General features: G+C 39.7%; 1 protein-coding gene across 1 annotated transcript in view; it reads left to right on the top strand.

Moving 5' to 3' along the window:
- C8a (complement C8 alpha chain) overlaps positions 1 to 22,284 on the top strand; it is a 50,041-nt gene that overhangs the window by 198 nt on the left and 27,559 nt on the right. The window contains exons 2-5 of the mRNA XM_090334748.1: positions 12,292 to 12,385; positions 17,418 to 17,562; positions 18,888 to 19,035; positions 21,405 to 21,594. Coding sequence (XP_090190874.1) covers positions 12,292 to 12,385; positions 17,418 to 17,562; positions 18,888 to 19,035; positions 21,405 to 21,594 — 577 coding nt within the window. The remainder of the gene's footprint in view (positions 1 to 12,291; positions 12,386 to 17,417; positions 17,563 to 18,887; positions 19,036 to 21,404; positions 21,595 to 22,284) is intronic.

Genomic DNA, 22,284 nt, shown 5'->3' with positions numbered 1-22,284 from the left:
TTGTTTGTAATGGGCTGTGTTAAGATGTGACATAAACTCCTTTTACATTGCCAGTAATCCTTTGCCAGGAAAAGAGAACTGGTTGGCTACTGTGTGAGCGGGGCAGGGGAGGGGGGAGAATCTAGAGTAAATTAATCTCTTGAATGCTCAGTTTCCCTGTTTGTAAATTTTGATTCATATTGTGTCTTCTATAGAAGATGAAATATGATACTTAATGTAAATGGGCTCAGGACAATGTAGGCACTTGTTAATAGCAATTCTCTTAAGTGATATTAGATATTTAACTTCTACCTTACTACCACTTCACTGTGGTTGGGAAAGATAAATTAAATGATATATGCAGGATTATTTGGGGAAAGGTAAGAGATTATAGGGACTCTTTAAAAATGAGTTTACTTGGGGCAGGGAGTTTGGCCTAGTGGTGGAGTGCTTGCCTAGCAAGCACGAAGACTTGGGTTCAATTCCTCCGTACCACATACATAGAAAACAAAGCCGTAAGTGGTGCTGAGGCTCAACTGGTAGAGCTCTAGCCTTGAGAAAGTTCAAGGACAGGCAAAAAATGTTTGCTTTTTCACTGAGGTAATAGACAGGACATGACATTTTCATATATATATTACATGTTACTCCTTCTGTTTTGAGATTTCCCACCTGCCTCCATTTTGTTTGCATGTTAATATAAACTATTTTGTAGTACTTAAAAAGCCCCTTATTTCTTTGCTGGGATCGATTTTAAGCAATATCTGTCTCTTAAATCATGATGGTTTTAAATAGTTATTTTATTCAAATTCTTATTCAGTGATTCAGTTTTGGATCATTTTTGATTTAAAATGTCAAAGCAAAAGAGAGTTCTTCTAAGTAACAATTCTGAAGGAGGGGAAAGCATTTTTATAAGGAGTTAATTGGTAACTTGTATCTAAAGCGAATGCGAGTTTTTTAAAAATCAGAAAATACATCTTTAATAATTAGGAGATAAAGGCAGGAAAGCTGTGGTAATGGAAATCTCTGCTGAGATAGTCTTAATTATTAAAGCTTATCATTGTAATCCTTTCTGAAAATGAACAAAGAGTCTTGATGTTTGATGAACTTATCAAACAAGACAGACCAGTGAAGAGGCAAATTTCAAGTCAAGGCAGAAGGGAACCAATTAAATACTGTACAAAGTGCTGCAGAAGGAAATCAGGCAGTTTCCACGTCTACTGCCAGTGCGTCTGGTTTTGAAAAAATGGGAAACTACATGGTGGAATATTTCTACCACATTCATTCTGGCACAGACATTTCCTCGTTCTGTGATCTCAGGCAACTTACTTAACTTTTCTGAGTTTCAATTTCCTCATTTACAAAATGAGAGGGAAGTAAGAGCAAGAATTAAATGCAGCAAAAGTGCGTAGAACAATGCTCGGTACTTAGGAAGCATTCAGTGAAAGCACTTGCCAATGAAAGTGTGTGATTTTTTATTGTTATCTGTTGGTATTTCATTTGCTTGGATGCTTGACAATAATCAGACAGAAGACATTTATAATGTGCCAGTTGGCAAGGGTCTTCTTGATAAATTACAGATTTTAAAGTTTTTCTTTCTTTTTTTAGAAATAATGCTTTTTTTCTCCAAAGATAAAACTTCATATGGGCCCTGATGTGGAAAACAGATCATACATATTTACATTTCTAATGGTGCACATTTATTTTTGTAGGCTCATGTTTAGCACTTGCTTATTACAATGGCTTAATAGACATATGGGGTTGTTTGAGGAAAACATTTTAAAGCCATGGTGATGGAAGGCAATTATAATCACTACATGCAAAATCAATGGTTTTCTATTCCATATTTCATAAAAGTTACAAATAATATAAAATGTTTATTTTAGAAATAATATCTTTTTGTTATACAGAGCTAAGAAGTCTTTTGAAAGTTTGCTGTTCTTTTGACTCATTGAAATTTGTTTATAACTTAAGCACGTAGTCTTAGTGATTATTCCACGTGCCTTCAAAAATTCATACTTTTGGCCAAACACCTGTAATCTTAGTTATTTAGAAGGCAGAGATCAGGAAGATCACTGTGCAAGAATTGGCTCAACAAGATGGGGGGAGGTAGTGGGGGGGGAGGGTAATGGGTACCAAGACATGTGAAAGGGTATCAATGTATGTGAATTAATGCACCTTCTATCTGGCAAATATCATGTAACCCTTTTATTAATTACAATAAAAATATTAAAAAAGGAATTGGGTCAAAATCAGTTAATGAGAGGATATGGTAGTATATACCTGTGATATCTGAGAACAGAGTTTGATATACAGTATATCTTTAGAAAGTTAATTTTCTTTACCTGTCTTTGGTTGGAAGTTCATAATATATTTTGGAAGTCTAGAACAGTGCAAAGGCTTCAGAGTCGAACAGCTTTTTATTGAATCTTGGTTTTGTTATTAACAACTCACTGTAAGTTATTTCTTCTCCCTGTGGATCTGTGGGGTTATTGTGAAATTTTAACGAGATAAGATTCACATACAAATTTTTGTTATTGAGATTTCACGGTATGCTGGGTACTGTGCTCAGAGCTGAGGTACATATAACTGTGATCCCTGTCTGCCAGAATTATCAGTCTAGGGTAAGAGTCAAGGGTGAGAAGCCCTACATTCATGTGACAATGTGCTAGATGCTAAAAGTTAGGCAGGTAATAAGAGACCTTGGGAGGGAAGGCACAGAATTAGGAAGGTATGGCCAGATGAGTAGTTTATAATGAGGAGACTGTGGGGGAGAAGCGTTAGGCAATACTTATGATAGTGCATCCTTGAAATTAGAATTAAGTGTGGAATTCTATTTGGTTTACAGAGAGTACTTTCATGGGATTTACTCATTCATTTGTCTATCTAGTTACTCAATATTGTAGATATGCTAGGAGCTAGGTAGTGAAGTAAACAGGTAATGAGCCTACCCTCCTACAATTTCCAGTAGGATGCATATTGATATAAAAGCCATAGAAACTTTCAAAGTATAGGGTTTGAAAGCGAGGGAAAGGGAGACACACAGAAGAAACCTACATGACTGGCTTGAGTGACTGCTGTGATGGCTTCCCTAATGATGCTGGGAAAATTGGGAGGAGAGCAGGTTGAAGGAAAAACTTAAGAGTTTAAACATGGAATCATAAAGTGTTTCCTGCTCCACTGGCAACTAGTAGAGATGTAAGATGGGGCAGCTGGGTAAAGAAACAGCATTTTAGAGGAGTGGTCCAGGGTAAAGATCCAACTTTAGGAAACATAATCATAATGGAGTGAATCTGGCCTTAGTAAAGGTGAGAAAAACACAAAGAGAAGAGATGCCATACATATCACCGAGGAATTTCAGGGTTTGGAGAGAACTGGACTCAGAGATAAGAAAAGAGCAAGAGAAGAAGGTTTTTCTCAAGAGAATATTATGTAACAGAGGGCAAGTAAAATGAAGCCAGAAAACTCCAGCAAGAGGATTGTTTAAGACTGACTGGACACTTACAAAATTGAGCTTGAAATACCTCTACTTATTTTACTCAACCATTAGAAAGAATGATATGGTACCATTTGTAAAGAAATGGAAAAGTTATTATGGAAAAGTTATTATAAGTGAAATAAGTCAGCCCCAGAGAGACAAAGGGTGTATGTTTTCTTTTCTATGTGGAAGCTTACAAACATAAGTAAATACATTGGGTTTTATGTGAGTGTATACAAATGTGTTAAAATGATAGATTCTAGGGAGAAATCAAATAGGGCAAGTCCTTACAAAGATAAAATCAAACTTCTGCAAAATAAAATATCAGGCAGTGGGTACTTGCAAAGAGTGGCTGTGGTCAAACGGGAAAGGATGAAGAGAAAAGTGGGGAACAATGCGTATCTGGAAAACAAGATGAGTAGGAGGGGTGGGAAGAGGGAAAGTGGGAGAAAAACATGGGAAGGGGTAACAATATTCAAGAAGTAATATATCTACTACCTGACGAATGTAACTCTAACCACTCTATACATCATCCTAATAATAAAATTGAAAATAATTAAATGTAAAAAGAAAAGTGAGTGCAGGGATGGGTAGGGGAAGAGGGTTAAGAATGTTGAAAGGGGTGACAATGATCAAGATATCTTATATTCATAAACTGCTTTGTTAAATGGCACATTATTTGTACAACCACTTAATGATAATACAAAACATAAAGTAAAACAAACAATTTAAAAAACCCACTTACTGATGTAGCTCCCGTGTAGTTGAATAAGACTGGCCTGAGATTATATAATTAGTGACAATCGGCTCTAAAAATAAGCTCAACCAATTTATTAGAAGTTTCCCCTGGTAATAATCAGAGATCAGCTTTCTGACCTTTTAGCCTAGGATTGACAGCTCATCAATTATTTTGTTTTCCAAGTTGCAGAGCTGGCCATATTCTGGAGTCAAGTATTTGCCTTGCAGGGTGCATATTTGACTCTTTAAGTTTTCAGCCCTTTGCTAACATGCAAATCTACATTTAAAGGCCCATGAGGAATGTTTCACCCATTTACAGCTTTCCTCTGCTGTAAGGGAACTCAGTTGCAAGAAACAGAGAAGGCATATTTTGAGAGGCTAAATCAAGTGTCTTTATTGGAAAGTCAGTGTCTGCAGATGGACTCATCACAAAGACCTACAGCTCCTCAACTACATTTAACACTGTCAGAAAAACTAAGCTACAAGAGCAGGAGAAGAAAGAAAAGAACAGAAAACCAATACCAGCAAACCAGATCAACTCCAATGGAGAGGTGAAGGGCCACGCAGTGTTGAGAGAGGAGAGCCAGGGAGCAGGAGACATGGGAACATGAGGCATGGCTTAATGGTGCTTGAGCGGGTCTGAGCCCAAATGGAGTCAGGGTCCAAAGGCAGGGTCACAGGAAACTTAAGAGTTTTACAAGTTCAAAGCAAAGGAATGCAGGTCTAGTAACCCATGGTCCAAGTCCTTACCCCTGCCTTCAGGAATTCAGACACATCCATCCCTTGGGGGTGGGACTTCCCCTTCTTCCACCATGAAGAAAAAATCAACTGGAACCAGTTAACCCCAACTCCCAATTCACCACATCACCAAGATGGCATCTGCTAGACCCAGCATCCTCACCTCACCACGGAGGAAAGTTTGATGGAGATGGAAGGGTCTGATGAGCATCTGTGTGGCTGAGAATAGAAGTCTGCCAGGCCAGATTCTCCTCAGGCTTCACCTATTCAATCTCACTCCATACTCAAAATGTCGCTGCTTTTCAGCTATGAGAAAAATTGAATGGCAGATACCAGATTCAAATGCATGTTTCATGGACTTAAAAATTCTCTGTTGCTGGACACAGGTGACTTATATCTGCAATCCTAGCAACTACCTGAGGCTGAGATCTGAGGATCATGGTTTAAAGTCACCCTGGTCAGAAAATTCCGTGCATAGTCAAATTAACTACTAAAAGGCCAGAAAGAGAGATGTGGCTCAAGTGGTAGAGCACTAGCCTTGAGGGGAAAAAAAACAAGTGAGAGTTGGATGCCCTGAGTTCAAGCTCCTGATTGGCAGGCACATGCATGCGCACGCATGCACACACACACACACACACACACACACACACACACACTCTTCTCTGTGTTTAATCAACTGTACTTACAGTCTTACAAATGTTGCATGAAAAAGAAATTACCTTTCTTCAAAAATATTGGAGAAATGCTTGGGTAAGCAGAGCAAAATGCAGAACTCCAAAGGGATATGAATACATTAGACATTTTAAATCTCCACAAATGGAACGGTGCAGACAGATTTTTCAAAAGACTTTGTCCATTTTTCTCACTTCTACCCACACCTGAATGCTTACTTTGAGAACTAGTACTCCATAGAACATACTTTTAGAAAATTTGCAATATACTTTTGGGCTGTGTTCTTTCTGCAGATGAAAAATGTAAAAGTCAAAGTTCCAGCAACGTTCTAATAGTTACACAGTAAGTTAGAAGCATAGAATCAAATGCTTTTGGATCTAAGAACTCTATAGTAAATGTCTAATTAATTGAGTAGATTCTTGCTCTATGGAAGATGTCTTAAAACTATTTGTCATGGCTGGGCACTGGTGACTCAGGCCTGTAATCCTAACTACTCAGAAGGCTGAGATCTGAGAATTGCAGTTCAAAGCCAACCCCTATAGGAAACTGTATGAGACCTTTATCTCTAATTAACCACCAGAAAACCAGAATTCATGCAGTGGCTCAAAGTGGTAGAATGCTAGCCTTAAGGAAAACGAGCTAAGAGACATTATCAAGGCTTTGAATTTAAGCTCTATTGATGGCAGATGTGAGTATTAGTACCTTTCGACTTAACTCCACCAAATATCCAGGTATGAGTACTTTATCACATAATGAAGCTTATTTGACTCATTCTTCTGGAGGTCAAGAGTATAGTGGAAACAATTTCTTTTTTGTTGTTGTTGTTGGTCATGGGGCTTGAACTCTGGGCCTGGGTACTGTCCTTGAGCTCTTCAGCTCAAGGCTACTACCTTACCCCTTAAACCACAGCACCACTTCTGGTTTTCTGGTGGTTAACTGGATATAATAGTCTCACAGACAATTTGTGCCCAGGCTGGCTTTGAACTGTAATCCTCAGATCTCAGCCTCCTGATTAGCTAAGACTATACACGTGAGCCACTGGCACCTGGCAAAAAACTTATTCTTAGCTTTGATGAGGGCCTGTGGTTGTATTCTGACACTGCAGATAGTATCATCCTAGGAGCATTCAAGGAAGAGACTATGGCAAGACAGAAAGTAGGAGTATGGGGTGGGGCCAAACTCTGTCTTTCTATATAACCTATTGATTCAGTAGCTGGTTTACCTTACCTGGCACAACCTACTCTAAAAACCAGCAGTACTCCCTTCAAAAGGTAGTGTCCCTTGTGATGTAATTGTGATATAATATCTTCAGTACGTGTTGCCTTTTGTGTTCTACCATGCTGGAGACTAGATCTCCAATATATGAAATTGAGGCATAAATTATACCAGCCATAGTTGTGAGGTCATTTGAAACTTGATCCAGTTCCTGTGGAAAGCCATTTGACTAGATGTATCAAGAACTTTAAAAGATCAATAACTTAGAATAGAAAAGCTGGTATTCAATGATCAGTTTATTGCTGGAAAATTAGATCCACGTGTAGTTACTATCCTTTGCATTTCTGCTTTCATGTTAAGGTGGAAAAGTCAAGATGTAAAATGTTATTTTCAGTGTGACCTCAAATTTACTATGAAATAAAAGATGGGGAAAATATAACACAAGCATTCATAGTGGTTGGAGTAGAAGAAATTCTTTTTTTCTTATGATTGTTGGGTTTTCTTTAACGGGAATTTATTACTTTTACTATCATCAAAAACTGAAGTAAATTGGAACAACATGTTGGAATGAACAGTGGGACTGTTGGTCATATAGATATTGGCGGAAGGCTGCAGCCCTGTAATGACATAATACATGGTCCTTCGGTACCTTTGTTCTCTGGCCACAGTGGTATGATCACATTGCCGTGTAGGGTGCTGTCTAGACATCATGTCATAAAGCTTTTAAAATGACAACAAGCAAGGCACTTCTCTGTCTAGGCTTTTGCCTCTATCCGTTAATACTGTTTCCTTTGATTTTGTCATCCTAATGCAGTTTCTTTTGGTTCATAATGACATTATCTGGATAATTCCAGAGTGAAATTCAGAACTGACACAAGTGGTTTCTGTTTCCAAACTCATACCCCTTGCCTTTTCTTCAGACTCTATCCACCTCTCCCTCTGTGTCTCTACACTTCATTCTTTCATTATCAGTACAATCTGTCAGAAAAATTTATGTACAGGAAAAACCCTCAGGCAATTGGATTTCTAGATTTATTTAATGAAATTCTAACTAAGAATCAAGTTCAAACAAACCTCTCAACCATGCCACTGTCTATTTTTCCCAGGAATTGGTTTTATTTTTCACCCTTTCCTTCATTCTCTTTTCTGTTCAGAAATATTTACTGGACAGTTGCCATATCTCTACCCAGGATAGGTGGAGTAACTTCAGAAACAAAAGTACAGACTGAATCTGCATTCAGAAGAGCTTAGAAACTGGTGGAAGAAACAGTGCAAGTGTGCAAGTGTGATAATTGAATGTTGAGATGGCATCCAAAAGTTGGCCAGATCATATGAGGAGACCTATCTAACCAGACTTGGTATCAGAAAATATCTTGCTAAGTAAATAATACTTAGGATAAGACTAAAAGACAGCCAAGAGTAGCCGAGATAAAGAGGTGGATAGTTGGATTCACGAATGACTGATCATTACAGATAGGTGGGAAATACATCAAGGTAAGATGTTTTTAAAGGTACCCTTTATAGAATTAAAACTGGGCATAAAGGCAAATGTACATTAAATTGGTGTCATTGAAATGCAGGAAACTTTAGTATTAAACTAAAGGTACTTCTAGCCAGGTTGGAGGGCAAGTACAGTGGGGATCCTTGAGTAGAGAAGATAAGGAAAAACTAAAAAGAGCTTGTAGAGCCCCCAGGAACTAGTCATAGGTGACACTCATGAATTAGTAATTTAGGAAAAGGGCTGTTACAGAGAGCAGAAGGTCCAGAATGTAATCATGGAAGCTAGAGAAGGAACAGGAACAAATGAGAGGGCATAATGTTCCATGGTTCATTACAGGGAGTGATGAATCTCCAAAGTGATGCTAGAAATGAGGTGGAAAGGAAGCTTGACAGCTGAGTGCTGAAGTTTCCTTTAAAAGGATCCCAAGGCTTTTGTGTTATAACACTACTTTTATCAGTTGTGGGGCTTGAATTCTGGGCCTGAGTGCTGTCCCTGAACTCTTCAGCTCAAAGCTACCACCCTACCACTTGAGCAACAGCACCCCTTCTTGTTTTCTGGTGGTTCATTGGAGATAAGAGTCTTATGGACTGGCTCAGTCTCTTGGCCTGGCTTTGAACCACGATCCTCAGATCTCAGCCTCCTGAGTAGCTAGGATTAGGGTGTGAGTCACTGTGCCTGGTATCTAACGTCATTTTGTAGATCAGGGTTCCTTCAAGTATGGTTTGCAGACCATAATGCAAGTAAAACCACAACGAAAAGAATGAATAATGTCTTGGTATTATGAAGAGATTCATTTTGAACTCACAGACCAAGGTAAGTTCAAAATAATTTTCATAATAATACAAGGATATCAGTTGAACTTTTTATTCTGCTTTTACTTGCATTGATGTTGGGTAATGGTGAATAAAATCTCTGTGGTCTTAGTACCAATCAAAGCAGTGGTACCAGTCTCATAGGAAAAATTAAATTTTGCTTTAAGAAGCCCTTCCTAAAGCAGTAAGAATTATTCATTCTATTAAACCTCAAGCCTTGAATAAATGTCATTTACATATTCTCTTGGAAACATGAGAAGAATACTTAAAAGAACTTCCCATGTACTAAAGTATAATGGTAGCCTTGAGGAAAAGCAATTGCTTGAATTAAGTCAATGTAGCCACTAGTTTTCATTCAGCCTGAGCTTCTATAACAAATGACCCCATCCTGGGTAGCTTAAATGACAAACACTTATTTTTTATAGCATAAGGAGGCTGGGAAAAACAAGGTCAAGGTACTGGCAGATTCAGGGTCTGGTGAGAGCTCACTTCTGGATCCACAGAACAGGTCTTTCACTGTACCCTCACATGAGAGAAAGTGTGAGCCAGATGTTTGGGATGTCTTTAGTAAAGACACCAGTTCTATGTATAAGGTCCCCACCTTCCTGATCTAAGCAATCCTCTAAACCCCATCTTCAAATATGATTACAATGGGGCTGTGGTATCAGTGCATGAATTGTGGGAGAAATACAAATATTCAGTTCCTAAGACCACGCTTTTTTTCTACAATACCATTTTACTTGATAGAAATAACTGCCAGACAAGCTATGGATGTTCAGGCTTAGATGTTTTGTGTAGATGGTAATAAAAAGGCAGACAGGCTATCATTAAAACCAGGCAACATTATTTGTTACCAGTGACAAAATTTGATATTTCATGTAAAAATAAAAACACACCAGCATGAAGCTGATGAGCTTGTTGGTAATATCAGCAATTTTGATTTCTCATGGTATACAGTGGAATGTGTTAAGATATGTACACTTAGGGAAGTATTAGTTTTCAGTGCTTAATGTTACAAAAAAGATCATTATGTGAACACGATCCATTCAAAATATAGTCTAATGGATTTTAATGTATCAGAGGGCAAGAGTTCATTGAGAAGCTTTCAGACTTTATGCAGCAACTAACTCGTAGAAAAGTTTGTGCCAAAGAGAAGATTCAGTTATCTGTATCTGTTTTTTGTAACTACATCACCATGTGCAGCTAGATTTTTCCCCCCACAAACTTTAACTGTAAGAATATAATGAAGCCAGGCACGGTGTCTCATGCCTGTCATCCTAGCTACTCAGGAGGCTGAAATCTGAGGCTCACGGTTCAAAGCCAGCCTGGGCAATTATCTCCATTTAACCACCAGAAACTGGCAGTGGTGTTGTGGCTCAAGCGGTAGGGCTGTAGCCTCGAGCTGAAGAGCACAGGGACAATGCCCAGGCCCAGAGTTCAAGTCCCATGACAAAAAAATAAAAAGAATATAATGATAACAGATTGAATGAAGAAGCAGGAGGAAAATCCTGCTTTAGCCTAAACCAGACATTAATGAGGTCTGCAAGACATGGAAGATAATTATACCATTCTGGCTGATTATTGTTCTTTCTTTTCTTTTTTCTTTCTTCTTTTTTTTTGAGGGGGGGAGGGTGTCATGGGGCTTGAATGTAGGGCCTGAGCACTGTCCTTGAGCTTTCTTAAGGCTAGCGCTCTACCACTTAAGCCACAGCACCACTTCCTGCTTTTTCTGTGTATGTGGTACCAAAGAATCAAACCCAGGGGTTTGTGAATGCTAGGAAAGCACTCTACCACTAGGCTATACTGATTATTTTTTCTTGATAATATATGCTTAAATAAAATCATTTATGGTAGCACATTAAAGTCTTACTATAATTTTAAATAAATTAATATGTACTTTAAAAATTATTTTAATTCTTAATTCTAGGAATGTCAATAGATCTAGACCACTTAGAAGCTCTTTGGGTCCTTTAAAAATTGGTTAGAATATAAAGGGTGTCCTAAAATCAGTGCTAAAGATAAGTATTATAATTCTGACTACCCATGGATCTTCCTAGGCTTTTAATGTAGTTATTATTGCTCATGAATAGCTGCTTATAATTAGCAGGAGATTTGAAGAACTGACGTTGCCCACTCTGCTAAGGAAATAACTGCCGTTGATCACAGTCTAGACTGTCTGGCTCCTAGAGGCTGGGCAGTCCTGACAGTAGGCATCGACCTTCTAAACCTCTGTTCAGGCTGCCTGTCTTTGAAGCCCCAGCAGCAGCGAGGCTACTGTGGGAAGAGGCAAAGTATTGGAAACAGTAAGCTGGTGGCTCATTTACCTAATCCCAGGTGATCTGGCCAAGCCTTTTAACTTGTAGGGAAGCAGCATGGGGCTGAAGAAGACCACAGTCTTCGAGAAAAACTAGTTTCCACCTCTTTCCTGCCTGCACTATTCTCCCCACCCCCATCCCTTTCTGGAAGGTTCTTCCTTTCCTACTCCTGATGGCTGATTTGTAAAACGAGACAACAGCATGATTAGGAGCAGGAAGTAGGCTTTGCAGTTAAATGAACTACTTCCAATGTTCCATGTCTTTCCTGGGTTATGACTACAGAGACTACTTAGCTATCAGGACTCACAGGATTCTTGTATTTAAAACAGTTACCTCCTCACATTATCATAGATATTATGTGAGATTGTTCAGACAATGTCCTGGCATATAAAACTTTAAAATTTAGGAAATGGGTTCATAAGCATTTTGACACCCCCTTCAGTAATCCCACTAATGATATTTTAAATGTAATTTTATAAATGGAAAGATAGCTCAGAGATTTTAGGCAACTTGCTCAAATTTTTAAGTCAGCGAGTGGTTAAGTTTCAGTCTTCTGACACCACACTCCCATATTTCTAGGGACAGGGATTTCTGCTATTTTGACTCATCACAAATTGTTAGCTTTCTTCTGAATTCATCTCCCTAAGAGATAATAATTTTATCTATCTGGGATTGGTATGGTATTAAAGTTGAGATAGATTGTCTAGCACCATATTGATGTCTATATATGATAAGAGCCCAATTTCTTCTAATGCCTGCTTTACTAGCAGGAATATGTGTAGAAATTTCTCTTTTGTTTAAGTTTCACATCTTAAAATGGATTCAAAGCTCTTTTCCTTTCTTTAGAAGGGTAAGTCGGGCAGTGACCCCTGCAGCTGTTGCATGTCAGCTCAGTGACTGGTCAGAGTGGACAGACTGCTTTCCATGCCAGGATAAAAAGGTGAGCCATTTATTTCCAGTTGGGATAATTTTCTCTTTGATTTGTGCACTGAGAATTCAAAGGGAAATCAGAAGTTTGTCTATGAATCTACACCTCTGGTATGAAATACCTGTTTGGATCCAGAAGTAGATATTTGGAAATACTGGGGTTGTGGATGGTGACTTGTTCTCTCTTCTTCTTCTTCTTCTTCTTCTTCTTCTTCTTCTTCTTCTTCTTCTTCTTCTTCTTCTTCTTCTTTTTTGCAAGTCTAGGACTTGAACTCAGGGCCTGAGCGCTGTCTTTGGACTTTCTCAAGACTAGCGTTCTACCACTTGAGCCACAGCACCATTTCCGGCTTTTTCTATGTATGTGGTACCGAGGAATCGAACCCAGGTCTTTGTGGATGCTAGGCAAGCCTTCTACCACTAGGCCCAATTCCCTGTCCCCACTCTTCTTTTTTTAAATTGTATTTTATTGTTGGGGTGATGTATAGAGAGGTTGCAGTTACATTCGTCAGGTAGTGGGTACATTACTTCCTGAACATTGATACCCTCTTCTGAGTCTACTCATCAAGCATTTGGGGACAAGGTGCCGAAGATGAGTCACAGGAGAAACATTTGCCCCCATCCCCTGTGGCCTCTTTTGATTTTGATCAAACCACTACCTACTAATGAAGGTTATCTGAAGAGACTGGAGGTGGCTTAATAATAACATGCAAAGCCATCTTTGTGGGCCTAAGATAAACTAAGAATGCCAAGAGAGAGTTCCTGAGGACTCCTTATTCAAAAAAGATGCATGCCAAGAACACAGATGTTTGTCTTGCCTTTCTAAATGGTTTGGGAATGATCTAAAATGGTCCCTAAACACAGTGATCATGTGAAGGAAAGGCAGACATTGGATTGGGTCTTCCCTTCTCCCCCCACTTTGTTTAGAATTACTGCACATTATAATTAAGAAAGCAGTTCAACTTCAACTCTATCATATCTCTTATTTATTTATCTGTATTTAATATTTCTTCAAACAACACTTGTCTCTATGAATTGTATCCAATCCCGCTCTTCCCTACTAAAAAACTACTGCATCTTGTGTATTGACACATCACTGCCAACTTCAAGTGTTTTAGCCCTACATCTTCAGTTTAGATCAGTTGTTACCTTTTAGATGCTCTGTTACTTTCAACTTGTTTGTTTTAGTTTCTCTGTGCCTCAGTTTCCTTATCTGAAAATGGGAGTGCTAATAGGTCCTGCACTAATGGAATGATACTTGCGAGGCATTTTTCATGCTACCGGGCACAGAGCATGCCTTTGGGAATGTTGACTGTTTTGTAGTTATTAACTATGCCCTCTCTAGCCCCATTTGTATGGCCTCAAATCCAGCCCTGTTTCTTGCTCACCAGAGCTCTTGAAGGAGCTACTTACTAATTGTCATCCATCCTGTAGACCCATCATCTTGGTTAGACACATGTGCTTTGTGAATATTGTTTTGTTATGCTATTTTTTCTATATGTTCATTATTTTATTAATTTTCCAGTACAGAGTTTGAACCCAAGGCTTCACACTTGCTAGCCAGGCATCTTATGATACAAGCCAGGACTCCAATCCAATGAATGTTTTGCATGCTTGTTCAAAATTGCAGAGCCTTACAAGCACTGAAAACAAAAGGCAAACCTGGTTTATTTATCTTAAAGGCTGAACTTCCTTATTAAGCTTCTCTCATATCTGTGAAAGGTGAAGAATGCTATCTTTGTTTAAAATACCTGGCCCTCACATTTCCGGTTTGTTCTGCCATCTTGAATTTGTTTCCCGAGTTAGCTATATCAACTACTTCACACTGGATAAAAGCACATAAATTTATTCCCTCACTCTTTTTGAGATCAGGAGACTGAAAAGAGGTGTCAGAGGGGCTGGGCTCTCTTCTGGCAGCTCTGGTGTATAGTCTGTGCTTTGTCTCTTTGGGCATCTGCTACCAACAGACTTTAACAATGACTGCATGACTCTCGCTGGCCTCCTCCTTTTCCACAAGCTTTATCATCTAGGTCTGCCTACAATCTTCTTCTCCCACCTCTCAGAAGGGAACTATAATAGTATTCTGCACTACCCATATAACCCAGGTAATTAAAACACAAGAACTTCTCACTTATCTGCAAAACCATTTTCCACATAAGGGCATACTTATTTGTCCTACCGATCAGGACCTGATGTCCCTGTGTGGTTATTATCTGGTCTACTCAACAGCGGAAGCTCTCCCCCGGTCTTATTTCAATGAGGTAGTGGACAGCACCGTGGACTTCCTTCTTCTAGCTCAAATCAGAATGGACTCACTACCGTAGTGTCTCCCAAATCCTCTATGTGTTTTTATAGTGAGTTTGAAGAGAATGAATCTCTGTTCATCATGTGAGACCACCTTCATTGCTTTTTGTTAATATGTTTCTTTCTCTCAAAAAATCGTCCAAACAAAGGTTCACATTTCTGGAAAGAAACATTATCTAGTAGATAGGAAAGAAAATGATTTCTTAATGACAGCAACTGCAGGCAATGGCACGAAGAAGTCCCTAAGGGAATTTAGGCACCAACTTTTCTACAACATAGTGTCTTCATTATTGGATATCTGCCTAGGAAATGGGAACCTGCTGGAAGTGAGCTGGAAGGCTGACCACATCCCTCCAAGAACAGGAACTACGGGAAGGACAGTAATGGACATTAATAGTTGCTCTTTATCAAATATGCTCTATGTACCACACACTGCCATAATGCTCCAAATAAATCATTTGTCTACTTGCTGCCTTTCACCGATAGCTGGAAAAGTGAGACACCATTCTCCACTCCATAAAGGTCACATATTAAGGAAAAGGGAGAGCCTAAACCCAACTCAGACTGACTTCAAAAGCACAAAAGATCGAGGGCTCCATTCTACCAAAGAGAAACAAGGGACCTTAACATCCACCTAATCCAATCTCTTTTAGAGTAGCCTAACAGCTGGTACAAAAAGTGGTGGATTGAACTAAAGGCCATGTGCTTGCTGTACTACGTAAGGGCTCTACCATCTGAGTTTATTCCACTAACTCCTTCAAGTTATACATGTTTTTCAGATAGGTTCTCATGCTAACTTGACCCAGGTTGGCACTGTCTGGCCCTGATTTTTCCTTCTTTTCTCTGTGTCTCTGTCCTTTTTGTATTCTCTTGTAGCTCAAGGCACCATACCTTCACTCCTTTGGTTTTTGAGATTATGTTTCTAACTTTGCCTGGATGGGACTTGAACTGAGACTCTCCTATCTTCACCATCTGAGTTGCTGGGATTGTAGGCATGTGCTAACCATGTCTGGTTTAAGAGCTGATTTATTTTCTGCATTGCCACTAACATTGTCAGTATTCTCTAATTCATCCAATTGAGGACCAGAGACATGAGGAAGCTTACCTAAGGTAACTGCAATGGATTTGCTGGAATTCCAACCAGGTTTAACATCGGATTTACAAAGTCCTTTAATCTCATAACCATGTGAAAAGTGAAGAGACAAAGAATGGAGTCTTTGGCCAGTCGTAGGCCTCAATAAAGAGAGGTTTCCATCGCTACCATCATCATGTTCATCGATATATTGGTTAGAAGCTGTTGTACTTTTTTATTTTTTTATTATAATTAATAAAAGGGTTACATGATATTTGCTAGATAGAAGGTTCATTAATTCACATATATTGATATCCTTTCACATGTCTTGGTACCCTTTACCCTCCCCTCACCCCCCCACCCATCTTGGTTTTCCCCCCTTCCCTATCAAATTTCAAATAACCAAATACAAATAAATTCAATATATCAGATAACAAAGTGAGATACTGTAACAATATGAGATACCCAAGGAACAGCAAAGGAGATGAGAGATAACATAGTACATTAAGGACAACAATCATTTGTTATATGGCTTTTGTTTCAGTATCCTGGAGGTCCTTTCAATTAGCTTCATACTATATGGCCTTATGTATCAAGATTTTGCTCTGTTGCAGATCTCTGCTAATAGAGCCCAAGGTTTCTACTGATTATGACAACTGTTGTACTTTTTCCACATATTTTTATTGTAATTAATAGAAGGGTTACATGATATTTGCCAGATAGATGGTGCATTAATTCCCATACATTGATGTTGTACTTTTTAAGCAGGGAGAAAGAAAATTGGTATATGTGTGAACACTGACTACTGAGGGTCAAGAATGTGGGTAGAAAATAGAAATATCCAGAGTATTTTCAAACTGGACAATAAGTATCATCTCTTCCTATGGAATTTTGAAACCTCGTACTCCTATAAATGAGATGGTAGGGAAGGCAGATGGACAGGCTTGCTGCTCACCTGTCCTTATCTCCTCTTTGGTAGTAAGTGGTCATGGAGACAGAGCGGGAAGAATGCTATGGTTTGAGCCACCCTCCAAGGCTTCATTTGTTGACATTTACTTCCAACTGTGTGATGCTTCTTCTTCATAAGCAATGCTGAAAAGGAAAAGCAGTTCTTAGAAGTGCTCCTACAAGTGTACCTGACAGTAGATCAAGTCTAATGCGTGAAACTACCTAAGACACAATACTTCCTTCTATACTCCCCTCTCCTTCCTATGCAAAAAGCACATAGACAATGAGGGAGAAAGGCAATCAAGTGGATAGTCCACACAACCATTTCTGACAAGTGCTAGGAGAGAGGAAAAGCACAAAGAAGTGTCAAATATGCTACTGAGTTAGCAAAGGCTTTTGGGAGGAGCTCAACCAGGAATCTGGAGAAAGGGCAATTAACAGGTTGAAGAAAGGAACAGAGGTCCCTCCTAGCAAGAAGGAAGACCCTCAAATAATTCTGTTTTAGTCTTGTGTTTGGTGCCGGAAGTTCTTCTGCACTATTTCAACTTGTGACTATGCTACCTCTGGTTAAATCACTCTGTTTATGCACATCTGTCCCCCAGAAGACAGCTTTGTAAGCAGCTCTCAATCATCAGACAGTTGTTCCTTATGTTGAATTGAGACCTGCCTGCGCTAGTCCTGGGTGATTGATTGACAAGGCCATGTCTGTTCAAATCTGATTTAGTACCGATACCGGAGACTCTTGCAGCCAAATAAGTTTGGGGGAACCATCTGCAGTGGTGATATCTGGGATCATGCCAGCTGTGACAGCCCTACACCTTGTCTAAGGCAAGCACAGTGTGGACAAGATTTCCAGTGTAAGGAGACGGGTGAGTATGCTCCCATGGTATAGCTTGTCAAATGTTACAAGTGAAGCCATGTGTTCGCCTGGGGAGCTTGCTAAAGTACAGATCCTTCCCTTACTCTCCCAGAGGTTGTCTGTCTTCTTCAAGGTTTGGGAGTCAGCTCCAGAATCTGCATTTTTAAGTTGAACCTACAATCCATAGAATTTTAATTGAGGTTGGTAAGAACATTTGTTGGTTAATTTTGTTTTTTTTTTTACCAGTCCTGGGCTTGGGCTCAGGGCCTGAGCACTGTCCTTGGGCTTTCTCAAGGCTGGAGCTCTACCACTTGAGCCTCAGCACCACTTCTGGCTTTTTGCTATGTATGTGGTACTGAGGAATTGAACCCGGGTCTTCGTGCATGCTAGGCAAGCACTCTACCACTAGGCCAAACTCCCGGCCCTTTATTTATTTATTTTTTTAAAGGGACAATTCATCAATCCATCCACTCTCTAAACAAGGACTAACTGAGTATTATGTACCAGGAAGTATACACCTGAAATTAATAAAGAGATGAAAACTTAATGTGCCTGCCCTTGTGATTCTCCTAGTCTGTTTGGAAGACAGACTTACAAGAGGCCAGTTACAGTATCCTTGATGCCCACGGAAGCAGACATTAGGACATGGCTGTGTGGGTCCAGCAGGAGTGACCCAAATCCCTCTTTTAGGAGTAAGGACTGGCTTCCTGAAATGGTCTTTGAGCTAGACTGGAAAATAATGATTAATTTTCTGAGAGAAAGAATATTCAGGGCTGGGAGTGTGACCTTGAGGTAGAGTGCTTGCCTGGCATGCAAGAAGCCCTGATTTCGTCTCCTTGGTACCACATGTGTAGGAAAAAGCCAGAAGTGGTAGAGCATGAGGCTTGAGAAAACTCAGGGGGAGTGCCCAAGCCCCAGGACCGGCAAAAAAGTACGCAGACACATGAAGATTCAGGGACATAATCATTTTACGGTGCATCAGAACATTGGAAAGGGAGCTTGTGAAGACCACTATGGCAACCATAACATAGGAAAATGTGGCATTTGGAAGAAGGGATTGGGGAAGCTACTGGCAAATGACAGTGCAAAGGAATGGTAAGGCCAGACAGGCATTTTAGGATTGCAGGGGTGGCAATGTGGAGGCTGGATAAAAGAGGGAGAGGTGGGCAAGTCTGAGCTGTGGCTACCACCAGAGCTAAGGAGATTAGAAGAAGGGCCGGGACAGTGAGGAGAGGAGGGACAGGTGGGAGGGCAACAGGGGAAAATGCTTGGTGACTAGTTGGGGGTCATGAGGTGCAAGGGTCTCGGCAACGTCCTCAGCCTTGCTTTCTCTAGGTCGTTGCCTGAAACGTCACCTCGTGTGTAATGGAGACAGGGACTGCCTTGATGGATCGGATGAGGATGACTGTGAAGAAGTCAGGGCTACTGAAGATGACTGCAGCCAGTATGAACCCATTCCAGGATCAGAGAAGGTGGCCTTGGGGTGAGTGCCTGTCTTTAGAATGAAGGATGATTTCTTCTCCTCCAGGAACATCCATCCTAGAGAGGGAACAGCCTGTTTTGGAGGTTTCCAGAGGAAACCTCCAGAAGCCTGTCACTATGTGTAAGGTACCTTATGTGTTCCTTCTCCTAACTAATGCCAAAAGTAGCTGCATGTCTGGCAAGGCACAAGTGATAGAGTGCCTGCTTCACGAGCATGAGCTCCTCAGCTCAATCCCCCATATTAAAACAAAGGAATGTGTATGAAATAATCACCAAGAATCTTCATGTACCCTCCGTTATCTATACCTTACCCATCACCATCTGTCCCTTCTTTCTGAAGCACTCACTTCTGTTAACGGATGGTATTAGAATTTCTGGATAAGGTTTTAAAAATGCATTAACTATATATTGTTTGGAAAACAAATGCACTGTGCATTTGGGTACATGATGTGGGTACGTGAGTGTAATTATGTTATACATATCACTTATTTCACTTTAACGATGTTTGATGAAACCCCAACCCCCACCTATCTCTTTTTACTAAGCAACAATATTTATAAGAGGCCTCATGTCAACTATGACTTGATGGCAAAATTCAAAAGTGTCTGTTTTAAAAAACAGAAGAAAATAGTTTAATTAGAACATACCTCGCATCTTACAAAGAGTTGAGTACTTGCAATGGAGGCCTATGGCCTATGGGGCCTAATGTATACACTATCTGATCCTAAAAAAAAAAAAAAAAAAAGTGTACTGACTCTTCCATAGTATGGCACTGTGATATTTTAGTTGACTATTTCTGGCAGAAATATAATTAGGTTTTTCCCCTCGTATAAACAATGCTGTAATGAACATTCTTACATACCTATTTTTGTGCACATATCTGATTAGGAGAGCTTTTCTTCATAATAATAATAGGCACTTTAGATTATGCCTTTTCTCTTTCACCGGAGCTTTTGCAACCAGCTTTTCCAAATACTTGTAGGCATTAGTAATCCTTAATAGTTACAGTACATTATCTAGGCTGTTTTGAGTTTTTATTTGGTCTTTTATAGAAACTGTTATTTGTGAGCTATAGGAAGCATATTCAGAGGACAGGGCGTTAGAAAATGCAGAGTAGAATAAAGATAAAGAACTTAGATTTTATTGTCAAAAACACTTAGAAAAATTCAGCTGTGACTGTAGATGAGTATCTTCATTTTTTTGAGCTTCAATTTCTCCATTTGCAAGATTGTCAAAGGTTGAAAGTTAATGTATGCTGAATGTCTAGTTTAGCATGTATTCAATTCATAATAGCTATTAATACATCATTTCCATTAATAAAGAGAAAGAGGCAGAGAAAGGAAGAGAAAAAAAGGAAGTTAACATACATTGAATTTTTATTCTTTGTCAGATGCTCTATAATTACCCATTTATTTTTTGAGGTGGGTTATATTCACCATTTATCTCATGTTCCTTTTCTGTCATTGGGCCTTGTCACTGACAGCATAAACAATGATGGTAGGTGCTGTGCCAGAGGTAAGTGCTAAATGCCATAGAAAACATAGAGAGCCACTGACTGTGTCCATAATGTATAAAGAAGGCCATACAAAAGAGGCATCATTTGAGTTGGGTCTTACAGGCTACATAGGAGTTTGGGAGAAAGACACAGTGATGTTTTTATTATTTGTATTTTAAGAGGCTTTGATTTTTCAGTAGCTAGCTAACTCCTATGCTTTTGCTCTATTAAAAATGTTGCAGTTGTAGAATGTTACAGTGGCACCTCAGATAATGGTCTTTCTGTGCAGTAGAGTCTCAGCCTTTATACTGTCCCATATTGCAAAATCACTTTTTAATATTTAGGCCTTTCTGAAATAATATTAACAATAACACAATAGGAATATCTATTTAGTACTTAACATATGTTGAACGTGGGTATGATTCCTTTATGTATTCTAACTTATATTTAACTCTATGAGGGTAATAGTGTGGCTAATTTCTTTCTAAAATGGCTAAATTAAGACACAGGGAAATTAAATGAATTGTCTGTGGTCACAAAGCTAGAAAGGGCAACGCTTTGATACTGATTCCTCCCAGTTTACACAACAACTATGTATGTGCTCCTGTATAAGAGCTTGGTCCAGATGTGGAACAGAGCTGTGAAGATGCTCTGGTTAAAGGACACTTGGGGGTCCAGTCCTCTTACACTCTCATGCCGTCTTAACTCCCACTAGAGCCTTCAGTTATTCAGTGAAACCCCAGGGGCTCCAAAGTACACAGTCTGAGAAACCATCACTTAGCTTACCAGCTGCAACTTGTTCTAGAGGACAACAAGCATTATCTCTGCCTTTCTTGAAGCTCTTTCTAGAGCTGTTTTTTTTTTTTTCAACATAGGTACAATATCCTGACCCAGAAGGAAACCCAGAGTGTGTACGATGCCAGGTATTACGGGGGTCAGTGTGAGACAGTGTACAATGGGGAATGGAGGGTGCTCCGCTATGACCCCACCTGTGAGCGTCTGTACTATGGAGAAGACGAGAAATACTTCCGGAAGCCCTACAACTTCCTCAAGTACCACTTTGAAGTAAGTCTGAACAGATTCACTTTCAGGCTACCGCAGGATGAGGGGGAGAGGGAGACGTTGATTGGTGGAGAAGCTTTGTTCTGGAAACCTTTATTTTCCAGACTTTACTCCTCATGGCTGAAGGTTCCTTCACATGTGTGTCCCTAACACCCAGCTCAGCATTGGCTGCATCCCAAGATTGATCTGAGTGCTTGTCTCTGTGCCAGTCGGGAGACACATCCCCAAGTGTGACTATTCTAGGTTATAATGATGTAAGACCATGAGCAGCCAGACCCTGTCACTTGCTGGGACACTCTCTTAATCTGTAAAGTAGATGCTAGGCATGGATGGGTAGGAGTCTAAGATTGGTGCCCCTGCTTCCTCAAGAGCAGCTCACACGGATCGTTTTCGTATCATGTTTGCTACGATTTTGTTTGGAATAAAAGGTTTCTTTGTTCAGGAGCACCTGTGAATTGCTAATGATCCATGAGACCCCCGTGTCTAACATCCCATGATCTTCATCACAGAGCTCTCCATCAGCTCCACACCCTGCTCTGCCTTGCTCATTTCCTTATGCACACACCCTGGGGTGTGAATATGGGTGCACCTATGGCACACATAATGAGTGCTTGCCTCTTGTTAAGACTCCAACTTCTGTGTGAATTATCCCATTTCATCCTTGCCATGCCAAAACGAAATAGATACCATCAT

This window comes from Megascapheus bottae, chromosome 6 (genome assembly GCF_031878675.1).
Source record: "Megascapheus bottae isolate mThoBot1 chromosome 6, mThoBot2.hap1, whole genome shotgun sequence".
NCBI lineage: Eukaryota > Metazoa > Chordata > Mammalia > Rodentia > Geomyidae > Megascapheus > Megascapheus bottae.
This window is presented reverse-complemented; position numbering and strand designations above follow the sequence as displayed.